The sequence below is a fragment of the Maylandia zebra genome, linkage group LG10, assembly GCF_041146795.1.
Source record: "Maylandia zebra isolate NMK-2024a linkage group LG10, Mzebra_GT3a, whole genome shotgun sequence".
Classification (NCBI taxonomy): Eukaryota; Metazoa; Chordata; class Actinopteri; order Cichliformes; family Cichlidae; genus Maylandia; species Maylandia zebra.
Window position 1 is genome coordinate 25,371,354 of NC_135176.1, and position 14,823 is coordinate 25,386,176.

Genomic DNA, 14,823 nt, shown 5'->3' on the forward strand with positions numbered 1-14,823 from the left:
GCATCTTGTGGCTCGTATCTTTTTTTTTGTTTTGAGATTAATAATTATAAATCTGAAAAGAGATCTGTGAGATACTTGGATGCTTTTTAAAGCCAATAATGTCAATTTTTAAAATAATTACATTATACCACATTATTATTTAATTAAAATAAATCACACAAGTCAAGGATCCAAATTAGTATGTTTTCACTACTATAGATATATAGAAATATATTTTTTTAATATGATATTTTGTGAATTATCAAAATTTTCTTTTTTATAACGACAGGACAGTCTGGGCAATAAGTTACAACTTTTTCCATTATTTTCCATTTATTTCTTACAATTTATGCCCAAAGAGTCATGGTGACAGATTTCCTTCATTGCAGCATTTTTTTATGCTTTTGAAATTGCACTTATTTTTCTAATACTAAAATATGTCATGGATTAAGTGTGTAGTTAAAACTTATTTATATCAAGAAAAAGGAGTTTCACTGGTCCGATCCACTAAAGTGGGCTGTAAGTGTGGGATAAAAAGCCAAACATACCAACCTGAATCAAAAAGGTTTTTAGTATTCCTCGAATTCACTTCTGTAGGCAAACGTGCAAAGATTTATGCTGATATGCAATCCAATGCCAAAATTGCGCATATACAGTATTTTTGTCAGTCTTTGCCAAATATTACACACAAGCAAAATACTGTGGATCAATTCAAACTTACAATCTATCTGCGTTCTGAAACATTCTTGGAATGAGCCTTTTATTTTTCAGAACAGATGTGGACATCAGTTGTTTTTTAAAAAATATTTGCATCAATATTGAACATCAACACATCAAAGCAGCAACCTACAAGTCCATTGCGCAGTACAACTTAAAAGGCAATAAATTAGTGACTCGAATCTTAAATATAGCTTTAAATGTTTGTGGGACATTACAATGTTAGCCCACGAGGCTTTTCGCTGATCGTCCTTCTGCAGAAGAGCTTCTTCCTGAAATCATTTGAACATTCCAAGATTTTCCTGCTAGAAATCTGTCAGATATATTTCTTTCTTTGAGAGATGCATTCAAACTTAGAAAAACAGTAGATTATTTGTAGAAAAGTAACATTCCCTAAAAATGTTCTTTTAGGCAGCTCAGGCCATGCAATTTAATTACAGATATGTGGGCGTGTTGTTAGTCACCTCCTTAAAACCAGCTTATTTTTCGGACATTTTTACAGAAATTGTAGCTTATGATGCAAAACAGATCTGTTTTTAGCAGCATTTAGTGTTCTTGCTGTGTTGGACACAGCAATTGGACTTCATACTGGATTTTTTTTGGGGGGGGGGGGGAAATTTACACCCAATTCAGGCATTATTATTTAAATTATTTTGTCTTTGGGAATTATGCTTTTTGGGCCACAGTTTTTGGGGGGTTTTGTGGGTGTTGGTGCACTACCTTGAGTGGCAACTAGGACAAATGCACAACAAGTCTGAGTAGTGGCAGCGTACGGCGCTTTCGTGGCTGACACATGGCAAAAGATGTACTGTTACTGTAAAGGCCTCTATAAAGAAAAATGTCGTGTGTTTTGCCAGTTTTTCAAGTATTTCACTTAAAAATGCAGCGGGTAGAAAACTAGAAAAGACAAACCAAGATTGTGCCAGAATCTACAACCTTCATCCTGAAGCATGAGCTTAGTTTGGTCTCCACATAGGATTCAAACCCTACTCTTCTGGGTAAAAATTCTTCTGCAAAACCCAATAAGCTACCACATATGAATTCTTACTCAGGCTTTTTCTTTTTTTTTTTTAACTTAACTGATTGATTTCTTTTAAAGCCTAAAATCAGAGCGTAGAGGAGTTGCATGAGTCTAGCGCCCTCTTGAAAGGTTATTATGGGTCATGTTGCCTACCCCGGCTTTAATTAAGAGCAGGAACACAAGTAGTTTTCTGACACACTTCATCCTAGCTGGCTTCTCCATCTGTGTAGCCTTGACTGAACATGAGCAGGACTGACAGATGTGTTTCCACAACAATGTTAAATACAGTTGGAGGTAAACAAAATCAGCATTTGCAAACAAACAACTCCCCCTCCCAAAACACAGCAACCGCTAAAACACACAGCATCAATCGAGTTCTCTTTCAGTCTGGCTTCAGTGAGGATCCCACACCCTTACCACTGCAGGCTGTTGTCCAACCACAGTGTTGCTTCTGATTGTTTAACACTGTGAACTTGGGGAGGCTTATCGCCCTGTGGGCTGCAGGAAAGTCACAAGTTGATATGGTGATAAATATGAATAACTTGGTGAAAAAAGTGGGCGTGGTGGTCTTTAAGTCCCTCACCACCCAGCAGTTGAGGATCCTCTTCCCCAAAGTCTTGCAGCTCTCAGTTCATTATGGCACAAAAGAAAAAAAGAAACATATCCAACAAAGTATAAAGAGTTTTGTTTGATTTTCCTTTTTGTGATTTGGTACCACATTCATAGATGAGTTACAGCTTTCCAGCATTTCCAGGTTTGACTCCAGCTGAGGGAATGCAAACACTTCCTGTCCTGCTCCTCAGCATCAGTTGTTGTGACAACAGGAGTAGAAATAAGAGTCCTTCTTCTGGCCTAAGTCGACGCCCGTTTCCTCTGCTATGAAACAAAAGTGATAGGACTTTAAATTAGTTTGAGATCATTTCCAGGAGATAAACACATTGCATATTGCTTTTACATTTTGATAGTTTGTATAGATTAGAGAAAGTCCTGCCAAACCTAAGGAAACCTGTTTCACCCATTTCCCATTTAAGTTAATTAGCTGAAAGCTCTAACTTTATATTCACATCTAAAAGACTGGTACTGGTCTTTTTTCCCCAAAATTTTAGCAACAAAGATAATAGATATATTTCTCCAAAGTCTAAACTTTTCTATAAGGTCCCGCGTCTACTATATTATAGGTCAGTAATTTGTAACTTACTCCATTTTATGATGGTGTTCCTCAGGGATCATTTCTGGGACCACTGATATTTTCTAAGTATGAATGGCTACTTCATATCACTTGTGTCACAGTTAATTTCTGCTTTTTTATTTTGGATTAATACTATTTAAAAGCCCAAAATGTGATCCCTCATGCACCATCCCATCTGAGCACTAATACTGTAGTGTCTAAATCTCAGCTATACATTTACCAAACAGAAATTCTTGGACCCAAAAAAAAAGAAAAAAAAGAACGAACAATTGGTCTCAGCATTGTTTATTTATTACATATTCTGAAAGGATTTTTATTAATTTCTGTGCAAAAAAGTTTTGTTTTTTTTAAATCCATGAATTTTGTTTGTGAAATGTTATAACTTGGTTTCTTATTTTTTTATTTTAAAAAGTATTTGTTTTAATACTACTAGAAAAAAATCTTTAGATATAAAGTATGTTGACTTGTATTCCATATAACTGTATGCTAGTTTAACATCATAATATAGATGAACTATTGATTTTGATGGAGTAACAACAAATTGCAATAAAGTAAATTAAATATAAAGTCATTAAATAAAAGTCAAGGGCTTTTATTTGTAATCCTTTGTTACTTCCATGCTTTTGTGGATGTGTAACATTTTTAATATTTTCTGCACAGATGCTAAACCTTTAACTTTAAAAAATTAGATTTTCCTGAAAGTTCTGCAGTAAATTCTGCTACGGATAACATAACTTCAAACAAATTTCCATTACCCTTGCCACATGAATTGATATAAAGATAACAAAAACAATCTGTGTACATGAACGACACGCTTACCTGTCATATACTGGAAAGCAGTGCTGTTGTAATCCTCTGCAACTTTCTGGAATAACTCATCTGGAAAGCAGAGGAAGAATGAGGCCTGTCAGTTTCCATCAGTTCGTATCTGTCATGGCCAACAAAAACAAGCCAACTCACATTCCTAAAACCTGGTGTACAGCACGCAATAGCTTCTTTTAGTGTAAGCAGGCTGATAAGGGATGCTCCAAAACCTGCATCCAGCGAGAGAATGCTAAAAGCCACAAAGGAGACAACGCTCTTGTTCTAATTAGACTTTAATCATCAGATTCAGCCATGGCCTCACACTAGAATACTGGCAATAATCTACCAATTAATTAATCCATTCATTAAGCTTCTTAGATTAAATATTTTCTCTTGTCAGGAAGTAAATTAAATATGTCTGGCTGTGATTAGCGGAAAATTATGGTAACACTCTTTGATCACACTCGCATAAAAAAAGAGAAACACTCTTAAGTGCACAAAATTTATCAGTACATATTAAAACTATGTGCTAATAAGTAACTTAAAAATAACATTTGTCCAGTTCATGTCAGCTGTTTTGTTTGAAGAAGGGTGTGAAAATATGCAGAGATTCTCTTGGGTAAACAAAAATAAAAGGTGGACTTGGGTGAATCAGTAACCTACTTTTTATGCCATTTTGGTGGATTTTGTCATGTCAGTTTGTCCCTGTTTGATTCTGGCTACACACACCAATTCGAAAACCTCATGATGCACTACTCAGATCTTAAGCGGTCACCCTGTGTAACCTTCCTTCTGCCTCCTGTTTTTGTGAAGAAATGTGTCTAAGTTTGACCCCTGTGTTGCATTTTTACAGACAGAAAAGCTGCCAAAGAGCAACAGTTTTGATACTCTTGAAATGTTTCCAATCAAAAACTGAAAGGCTTTCATTTGCACATACAACACTGCTAAGAATACATTTAATCCAAAACTGAGTGGGTATCTGCAGCAGCTTCAAGCGTCTTTTATGAGGAGCCAACTTGTATCTGCCATGCTGTGTTCTGACCATCCTCTGATCATCCTGCATGTTAACGAAAACATACCCATATTTTTAATGCTACAGCTCACTTCCTCACTCATCAAAACCACGAATGAATGAATGAGGCTGCGGTCAGAGCCAACAACCTGTGTTACATGAAGTCTTCCGGTGACTCGAGGTCGAACTCACCTACATTATTCCCCGTTTTACTGGAGGTCTCAAAGTGCTGTGCACCAATCTCTGTGAATATTAACCAGAACATTCAGGTTAAACATCAGTCAGTCTGAAGGACAAACTTATGTAAGTGAAGAGAAATTGTGTTTGTGTTGCAACTCGGGCTGATCACACAGAGAAAGCAGACAGAAGTTAGAGATTTCTTAACATCCTTTTAACAACATCCAGAGTGTTCACAAGCTCTTCAGTATACAGTCTTTCCCCCAGTTTCAAACATGACAGCGCACGTGGAAAATCCTGTTTCTAAGGTTAAATGATCAACTTTGTCAACACATCTGACTGGTCTCTTAAAGCTGTCTCGGATACAATTTTCAAGAAAAAGACGAGAAAATATCAGAAACATTCAAGGAATCAACTATAAATCATTTTTCCACAGCTGAAGAGCATTTATAGAGTTCAAACACATATTTACAGTATATAAAGTAAGGAAAATGACTCATGTACTAAACACTCAGGGTATTTTTAAGTGACACTGTGGATACAACTGAAACTGTCTGTGATCGTCTGTAAATTTGTTCACATATAAAAGACAAAGTTGACTAGCTTTATATCAATAAACAACCAAACTAGGTTTTTTTATTCTTCCATGTTTTATGTATTTATGTTTACATTTTAGAAAATTATGAATGCCTCAACTTTAGGAATTTGAAAATTTCGAAAATCAGAAATCAGTAACCTGAAAGAAACCACAAGACTATTGCTCAACTGTTTTCATAAGTAATGCATACTGTTAAGCATACTGATGTTAATTCACTTCTGACCAGGCCACCGTCTCAGAAAGAAAACATGTTACAGCGTAATCTTTCTGCATGTCTACACTCCACTGGGCTCACCTTCAGCAAAGTCCTGAGCGTCGTGGTAGTCGATTTTGCGAAGACTCCGGTCTTCCTGGATCAGGTCGCTCTTGGTGCCACACAGGTAGATCTTACAGTGCTGCAGTGCACAACACACCAGAATAAAACACAATGTCCATAACTGACATGATGGAAATTTCAGAAATCCAATGTGGGACTTCAGCTTCAAGTAAACCTCGCTGACAGCAGACTGTGCGGCCACAGATAGTAATAACACATACATTTATCTGGATCAATAAAACAATCAAATAAAATAAAAACAATCTTCCATAAGGTTGTGGACTGAACTCTTATATTTTTTTTACTACAAACTGAACCATCTGATCACATCCATCAAGCTGAGTCTTATTTGATTAGATATTGCCTGCTTTAAATATATGGTACTTTCAGCTGTGTAAAGGACTGAAATAGAGTTCAGAATGAGACAGTGTTTTTTCAGTGCTTCATTATCCTAACAGATGCATATAAACTGACTGCTTTACAAAATGGAGGCCGGATTACCTCAGAGGCAATTACACTGAAACCCCAATTTAGCAACCAACACAGCCAACTAGCAGAGTTACACCATCATAATACAATTTTATTGTATAAATCGGCTATTGTATAAACGCAATTTGCTAACTTTACTTATGGTGTAAAACTGAATGCCCCCAAAACCCTTTTGAGCTTCCATATTAAGATGACTGTTGGGCGTGTGAAGAAAAAAAAAAAAAAAAAAAAAAAAAAAAAAAAAATCACATATCAAATGACGTGCAATCATTTCAATGAAAGAAACCATCTTACCTCCTCGTAGTTTTGCAGCTCTTTGACCCAGAAGCGAGCTCGCTGGAAGCTGCTGCTGTCAGTCAGATCTGAAAGCCAAAAATATACAGCAGACTTTTCAGTATTCAACATCCTTGTCTAGACACACACACTAGGGCTGCCACGATTAGTCGACTAGTCACGATTACGTCGACTATCAAAATCGTCGACGACTGATTTAATAGTCGACGCGTCGTTTGAAGCTTTGTAAGATCACAAAAGACGCAGGAATAAGTGGCAGGATTTAAGAGTGTAATAACGGACTGAAACAGAAGATGGCAGCATTGCATGTACAAGGATGTCAGCTACCGTTAAACCCCGAAGAAGAAGAAGAAGCAGCTGTGTCCCAGAATTCATAGCGCGGCCCAGCGCAGTTTCCAACAATGGCGGCAGCTAGTTAGTTTTAATGTTACTCTTATTATTCTTTCTGGGTCACAAAATAAACGTTTAACATATTTTCAGGCGAGAATGTAGCTGTGTAAACCTCAAATATCTGCTCAGTTTATCAGGACACCACATATTTTCAAAAGCGCTCCGACGTTTTCAGAGATGTCTGTTACCCACTAGCTCGTTAGCGAGCCGGGGGCGAGGCTCACTAGAGCCGTGAGAACACCGGACTCCCCGCAAATCGTTTTCAAACCCACCGCTGTCTTTCGCTACTCAGGTTGAATATATATGAGTCACTTAGATAACTTAAAATGTTATTGTTTGGCTTTTTTTTTTTAGTATTTTATTTGTTCCTGAGTAAATCAGTTTGTCTGAGATTAAAGTTATAGTTTTTACACAGCTGAATAAACGTCAAGCAGACAGCTGATTATCAGAAGTGTGAGATGCTGGAGAATATACTCCAGTGTCCTGTTATATTTTAGATAGCAAGGAGTTTATTAAACTCCACCGAAACAATCTGAAAACTTCATTAAAATTTAATAAACTATCATCTTGTCTTTATTTTTAGTTAGCACAGACCTTAAACACTTAAAGCTGTAAGCTAATGATAGTTATATAAGAGCAGATGCTGCTGGTGCAATAAGCTGTAGTTTTACGTCTAATGGATGATGATCTGATTAGTCGACTAATCGCAAAAATAATCGGTGACTAGTCGACTATCAAAATAATCGTTTGTGGCAGCCCTAACACACACACACACACACACACACCAATCCATACAGAGCAGGCACCCCATATTCGTCACACATTAAAACTAACAGCCAATCTGTCCATTATTTGTTTGATAATATAATTGATTAAATATGCTGAAAGATTAGGCTATAAGGTGAAATACAATCCAACTTAAGAAGGAGGAAGTTAAAGAAGAAAGATGTTAAACTAAACATCACAGCAGTGTGACTAATCTGCTGGGAAATGACTATCCACCAACTATTTTTACAAAGTTCCCCAATGTGGAAAAAAGACACAGATCTGAAAGCAGTTCAGGACTGGACAGTGGCTCTTTGGTTAGAGGCCAACACCACACCAACTAGTTTGCTTCTTAACACTTAAGCCAGGATTCCTTGATGCCGATTCTAGGAAATGGGGTAATACACTGAAAGAAAAAAAAACTGATAATGCATTACTGCCGTTTAAAAGGATTGAGAAATATTGTTTCCCTAAACTCAATTTCTTTTGCCATTGACAAATTTGATATTATAGATTGCAAAGCACAACCGTACATATCTTCTATCAGAAAGCTGTGGTTTCAAATGCCTAAAATGATAGCCGTTGTTGCCACCTGTGGTTTTTCCAAGACCTTAGATAGATGGAAATGGGACCTTTCTGTCACAATAAATGATACTGAATAGGAAGATATACAGAGATTACAGACTGGAATTGAAAACCGGTGCTGCTTGAGAACCGGTTTCAAATTTTCCACAGCACTGTCATATGTGCACAGTTGAAACAGCCCAAAGCATTGGTAGCTGTAATCTTGTAATCTGTAACATGATTATTTAAAGTCGGATTAAAATGCCCACAACATGCTGAAACATTTTTCTACACAACAGCTCAAACCGGACATCACAACACCAGTTTGATTTACACGTCACCTGCTGAAATCATCACCAGGTCGAGTCAGTGTACCTGCCTTTGAAGGATTCTCCTGACTGTTTTACAGAGTGCAGTGATGGGCAGGACGTCTCATTTATGAAATGGAAACTGCTGCCTCGAGTGAGCTGTGGTAGCACCGAGCAGAACTGGTACTGAAGCCGACCCACACTTTCGTTTTGACCCTCATAACTTCAGAATTTATAATAATAATAATAATAATAATAATAATAATAATAATAATGGATTGGATTTATATAGCGCTTTTCAAGGCACCCAAAGCGCTTTACAATGCCACTATTCATTCACTCTCACATTCACACACTGGTGGAGGCAGCTACGGTTGTAGCCACAGCTGCCCTGGGGCAGACTGAAAGAAGCGAGGCTGCCATATCGCGCCATCGACCCCTCTGGCCAACACCAGTAGGCGGTAGGGTAAAGTGTCTTGCCGAAGGACACAACGACCAGGACAGAGAGCCCGGGGATCGAACCGGCGACCTTCCGGTTACAGATGCGCTTCCCAACCCCCCTGAGCTACAGTCGCCCAAATGAGGGTGGGAAAACAAAATCTGAAACTAAGAAAAGAAACGCAGGCCAAGCTGACTTGTCACAGTTCTTGTGGTCCCCTTGTAACACATTAACAGTCACGACTCACCTATTAAAAGAACGTATCATGAAATTCAACCTGGCTGTGACTGAAAGTGAGTGAACACCATCATCTTTATAAACCAGATATGCGCGTCATAATTATCAGCAACACTGTGCTAATTTGCACACCGGCCAACCTGACATTCTTGATACTGATACTCAAAGCTGCTTAACAAACGCGATTTTGTTGCAACACTGAAGTGGTTGTAAAATTGCTCTTAAATGTGTTTTTCAGCCCTAAACAAATTATTGTGCTAACTCATGTATTTAGGCTAAGTTTAAGTTACAAGGCACCAAAAACAGTGGAAAAACAAGGATAATTAAGAAGCACCAACTTTCAACACACACAACAAATATCAGCTGATTTTGACAGGAGGTCAGGGTGAGTATCCAGTGAAGTTATTAACGTAGGAATATCTCCTCTTCACTGTAAAAGTATAGATTTACCATAGCAGACGATGGCGGCTCGAGCTCCTCTGTAGTAGATTCTGCTCATGGCTTCGTAACGCTCTGATCCAGCTGTGTCCTGAGTGGGAAACACAAGAGAAGAGATGAACTAACTGGAACTGGAACCTAAACAGTGATGAAATGATCAGGAGAGAAGCCTTAACTTTTTGTTTAAAGCTATCATAAACAGCTCAAATGCTTTATCTTTATGCCACAACAGGCTGTGGTTCCAAAATTTTACAGGTCAAATTAATATTATGTATTTTTTTTTACCTCTATTCTTATTACCATTTATATGAGATATGATAAAAACTACTTTCATTAATAACTATTTGCATCCACCCACACACACGCCATCATTTTTACATAGTTTCCACATTCACACAGGGAAACCATTTGTTTAGCTTCGGACTTTTAATCCTTTAGCAGGTTGAGTCAGGACAGCTATGCAGAGAGTTCTTCTAACTGGCACTAACATCGACTAATTTAAATTAAAGTTAAGATACATTAATACTGGGTACATGCTGATGACATTAATCTATTCTGAAAGGAAAATTCAGAATCATCAACCTTCAGTTAGGTAGTAATTTAAGTATGATTATACCGGTATTAAAGATATAAAGAGGCTGTTGTTTTGGTTATTTCCTAAAACAGAAACCAGGTAGTCAGTTAAAAGCTAGGTCTTTGGAAATGTGATCAACACAAACAACACAAAGGCCTGTAGGGACAAAAGCACAACATGGGGTGGAGACCAGTCAGCTTGGCTGATGGTGCACAAAAAGGAAAATTCTGGACCGTTTATTGGAATACATATGGTACATAAAGTTTTATTGTGTTGAGGAAGTTTTGGTTGTGACATAGCAAAGCTTAGCAATATTAGTTCTCTTGGTTCCAATAACTTTGAAGCTGTGACACCATGAGTGCAGTGGGTAGTTGGGTTTGGAAAAAATAGACAGAGTTACTGTTAGTATGAACCTTTTAACAGCATAAAGTAGCAACTTCAGCAGGACAAATGACATCGGACTGGCTTTGCTCTTACTCATGGCTATTTTCCGGTCTTCAAACAGAGGAAATTTTGAAAAAAGGAAAAAAAAAAAAGGGAAATATACAAAATTCCTTTTTGGGTTTATGAATCTTCCATCAGCTCATTGAACTGCAAGAAAGGGATCAAATGTGAAACGACTGACTATCACAAAGCACGTGCATTTTAGGCAGCCTCTAACTCACCCATATTCCAAGAGTAATCACTTTCTCTCCCACCTGGATTGGCTTGGCAACAAAAGCAGCACCGATGGTCTGTCAGAAAGAGAGAAGCAGTGGGGTTAGACACTGCAAACATATGATATGACTGCTTTCAGCCATGTTAGATTGATATTTGTCAGATGATATGTGGATTTCGTTTTTTCTTAAAGCTTTTCTCATTTCTCTAATTTGTGCCTCCTCGAAATGTACGCAGGTTTTGACACAGAAATCAATCTCATTGCGTCATACTGAAAGACTTCGTGTCTCCTAAAATCCATCTGGAGGACAGAGGAAAGGAAGAGAGATGGCTTGATGGAGGAGCTTTAAGTAAAGATCCACAGGTGTTTTCTACATGAGTGTTGTAGGAAATGTAAGCAATATCTAGATTTTCCAGAAAATCCTAAATATGCACTTTGAATACCATTAAAAGCTATTTTTATCATTTTGACGTTAATTGTTTTTTGTTTCCATTTGTAGATTTTAAACATGATGTGTGTTTACTTACGTCTTCTATTTTAGTGTTTGTGTTTTTGGAGACTTGGAAGGCTAACAGGTTTGCCTAAACCAGAAAGCATTTTGGGTTAACTCCTGCGGCTTTAAAGAGGCTAATGACTTGTATAAAACGGGTGTGACACCTAGCTGGAATAAACGAACCATGGTGGGAAAAATACTTGATTATTTGAGATGATTAATTGGATCATCAAACTTTCTGCACCTCACAGTATTGTCACATGGTGCAATTAGAAGTGGTCCAAGATATAAAACAAGTGCCATTAATCCTGTTGGGTCTAAGAAAACAATTTATGATGCAGTCATATTTAATTGGAATCACTTTAAAATAAGGCTCATAGGTGAAGATGGCTCACTTTGTTAAAAGCCTGTTGCATTGCCCACACCTAAGCTCGAGGAATCGAGAATAAATAAACTGTTAAGTGAGAACGAGGGAGGTCAACACTGTGAGGATAAAACCAATACTTTCACACTCTCACATGGAGAAAGTCATCAACAGAGCAGCTTCCTTTACAAGATAGAATTGAGGATGTCTGCCTCATAGGCCTACAGCTGCAGAAATGAGTGAGCCTTAAATCCTTAGGTGGGGCCTCCTGGTTGTTCCAGACCTACATCTGAAGGTGCCTACTTTGGAATTACCTACCTGAGGAGATTAGGCTTGCAGAGTGGGTAACCACCTCTTAGAACTCTCTTTTACTTGATGTCTTACCTTATACTTTTGCCTTCTAGGCTCCCTTTATTCTTTTCTTATACATGTATAAGTTTACATTTTTTGTCCAACTTTAATGTTTAGATCTGCCATTGATTGGTCTGTGTTTGTCTGTTTGTCAAAGCCCTTTGCAAAGGTGGTATATATAGAATGTTTACTATACTGTTATTATTTATGGAAAATGCAGCATTAGCTTGCAGAAATGTACTAAAACATTACTGCAACCCTACTTCCTGTCAGAGCTTTGACGCATTGAAACAATCACAGACTTGATCTTCTGTTACCACAGCCTCCCTTGGGCTAAAGTTAAAACTGAAGCCCTTCATGGAGGCAGCAGACCAACATGGAAAATTGAAGTGGAGCAGCTGACACTCACATTCTGGTACGGGCCCACCAAGAAGCGATGGTGAACATATCTCTCCACCAGACTAGTCTTCCCCACGCTCTCTTTTCCTAGCATCACCACTTTGACGTCCACACGCATTGCGGTCATAACGACGGCGTCTGGAAAAGCCAGAGAAGAGACCACGGCACAGCAAACAAGGGAGAGCAGAGGGGAGTTGATTTATAAGGCAGCTGAAAAGAGAAAATACACGAGTTAGAGACTGAACTTTATAAATCATGCACTGGAAACAATGAGAAATTACCAACTTAAATCCTCACCCGTTCTGTAAGAGTCTGTTAACACCATAGTTACTTCACAGGGAATCTCACAATCATTTTTTTACGATTTGAATCTCTGGATGCATTTCTTTTCTTATTTTTTCAAAGATGAAAGTGAAACAAAACTGCAGCAGTAAGACCCAACCCTCAAAAACCTACATAAAAGTGGTAAAGAAAAAGGTACAATTGTAGCCTTAATTTCTAGTTTAATCTGACTAACAACATAAAACACGAATTATTTCCTTTAAATTTATAGCTACTACTGCATAACTGCTGCACTTGTCATTGAAAATAACCACTAATTATCATAACGTAGATTAAATATTTATACACTATGTACTTTACTATATTATTTTAAGATAACCTGAATTTAAAAGGAAAGTCTTACTAGGTGTGTTTCTATTCCTGAGATATAGAGTTAGCTTTAATTAGAGTTTTACTAAAGTCTCTTTCTTTTATTTTCTCTTAATAAAAAAAAAAGCAAAGGTGTGGTTTTACTACCTTGCATGAAGCTAGAAATGATCCAGCTAGCTTACTTGCTCAAACACGGCCGAGCATTATCTTTACAGGGTTTCAGGGCTCCCGAGTTGGGCTAGGCTACATATAAAAACATCAAAACTCACCGGGTAGCTAGCTTGACTCAACAAATCTCTCGTAGCATCAGATCTCCTCCCAGCAGGAACCAAAACCAAGGCTGAGCCCCGTCTATCAAATCCGTTTTAAAGTGGACACAGCAGCCGTCGGCTCGCTCTTCATCTCTGCTCCCAGCCTCGCAGAGCCGGGTGGTGTTAGTACTGGTAGCGCTGGCGGTTAGCTCGGTTAACGTTATTATTGTTGCGCAATGAGTGAAATTATAAACAAGCCTTCAGTCAGCTGAGCGTGTTACCGGGACACACGGGAGCCAACTGGTCATGGTTTCTGGTTATCAGGAATCCAGTCCTCTGAAAACAGGTTCAGGTTACTGCCGCTGGGGCAGACACGAAGCTAAGTATCGTCTCTGTGAGGAAAAAAATCGCCAGCTGAGCTTTGTTTGGGTGGGTGGGAACCAAATACCGGAGAGAGGCGGTTTCCAAGAGGAAGTGGACCGAGTTCTATGACACAATCGACGGATGTTGAAAGCCACAAATGACCCTACCACAACCACAGCTTTTTACTGTTATTATTTAATTCAGTCTGCCTGTGTGCACCTTAATCTCATCAGAAAATCACCCAGAAGTTAAAAAAAAGAGACTTAAATCTAGAAGAATACAAGATTACAAGTTGCACACATAATAATAATATGTATTGATTTAGCATATTATACAATTAATTCATGGATATATTTATCTCAAGCATTAATTATTGAATGAGACCACCAGGCACAAGAAAATGATCCACTTTTTTAAACTTTATTTTATAAAAACATTTTTATTCAAAAGTAACAGAGAGTCACAAAAAGACATAAAACAACCAAAAACACTTTCACACTGAGTCCAAAGAAGCGCTTTTCTGTCATTTTGCGTCTCTGTGTTTGTTTTATGTGTGTTGCTTTGTTTCATTTGTTTGTGTTTGACTTATAATAACATAACTTTGTTGTGGTGGTCATTTTTATCTCTTTTAATAGGAATATGTAGCCATTATGTAGTTGTGCTGGGACCTTCTAAACATTTTAAGCCTGTTTTTGTTTACATTTACTCTTTTTTTTTCTTTTTTTTAGAAATATATCTTTATTTACTTATTTATTATGTATTTATTCTGTTTTGGAACTAATTAAAGACTTATCATATTAATCATTTCTAAAACAGAATTATTGTTAGTTTTTTGTGTAAAGTTATCAATATAATTATTGACGATATCCACCACAGGACCAAGGACATTAATTTAATTCGGGGACCAAATGAAGAAAACAAAGACCACATACACAAAAAAGACAAGATGCAGTCAAAAACATCCAAAATGAACACAAAGGAA

General features: G+C 37.6%; 1 protein-coding gene across 2 annotated transcripts; it reads right to left on the reverse strand.

Annotated features, from left to right (window-relative positions):
- Window positions 1–532: 532 nt before the first annotated feature.
- Window positions 533–13,965, reverse strand: rab24 (RAB24, member RAS oncogene family). 2 transcript variants are annotated; one of them, XM_004561788.6, is made up of 9 exons: window positions 13,497–13,965; window positions 12,587–12,786; window positions 10,977–11,045; window positions 9,750–9,828; window positions 6,597–6,664; window positions 5,793–5,892; window positions 4,915–4,965; window positions 3,726–3,785; window positions 533–2,590 (listed from the first exon to the last, which is right to left on the reverse strand). In XM_004561788.6, exons 2-9 carry the CDS (start codon window positions 12,701–12,703, stop codon window positions 2,523–2,525), a joined length of 612 nt encoding a protein of 203 aa, XP_004561845.1. In that variant the 5' UTR covers window positions 12,704–12,786; window positions 13,497–13,965; the 3' UTR covers window positions 533–2,522. The 2 variants fall into 2 exon arrangements, with proteins under 2 accessions (XP_004561845.1, XP_012777480.1); XM_012922026.5 differs by having other exon boundaries at window positions 533–2,593; window positions 13,497–13,962.
- Between the last annotated feature and the right edge of the window lie 858 nt (window positions 13,966–14,823).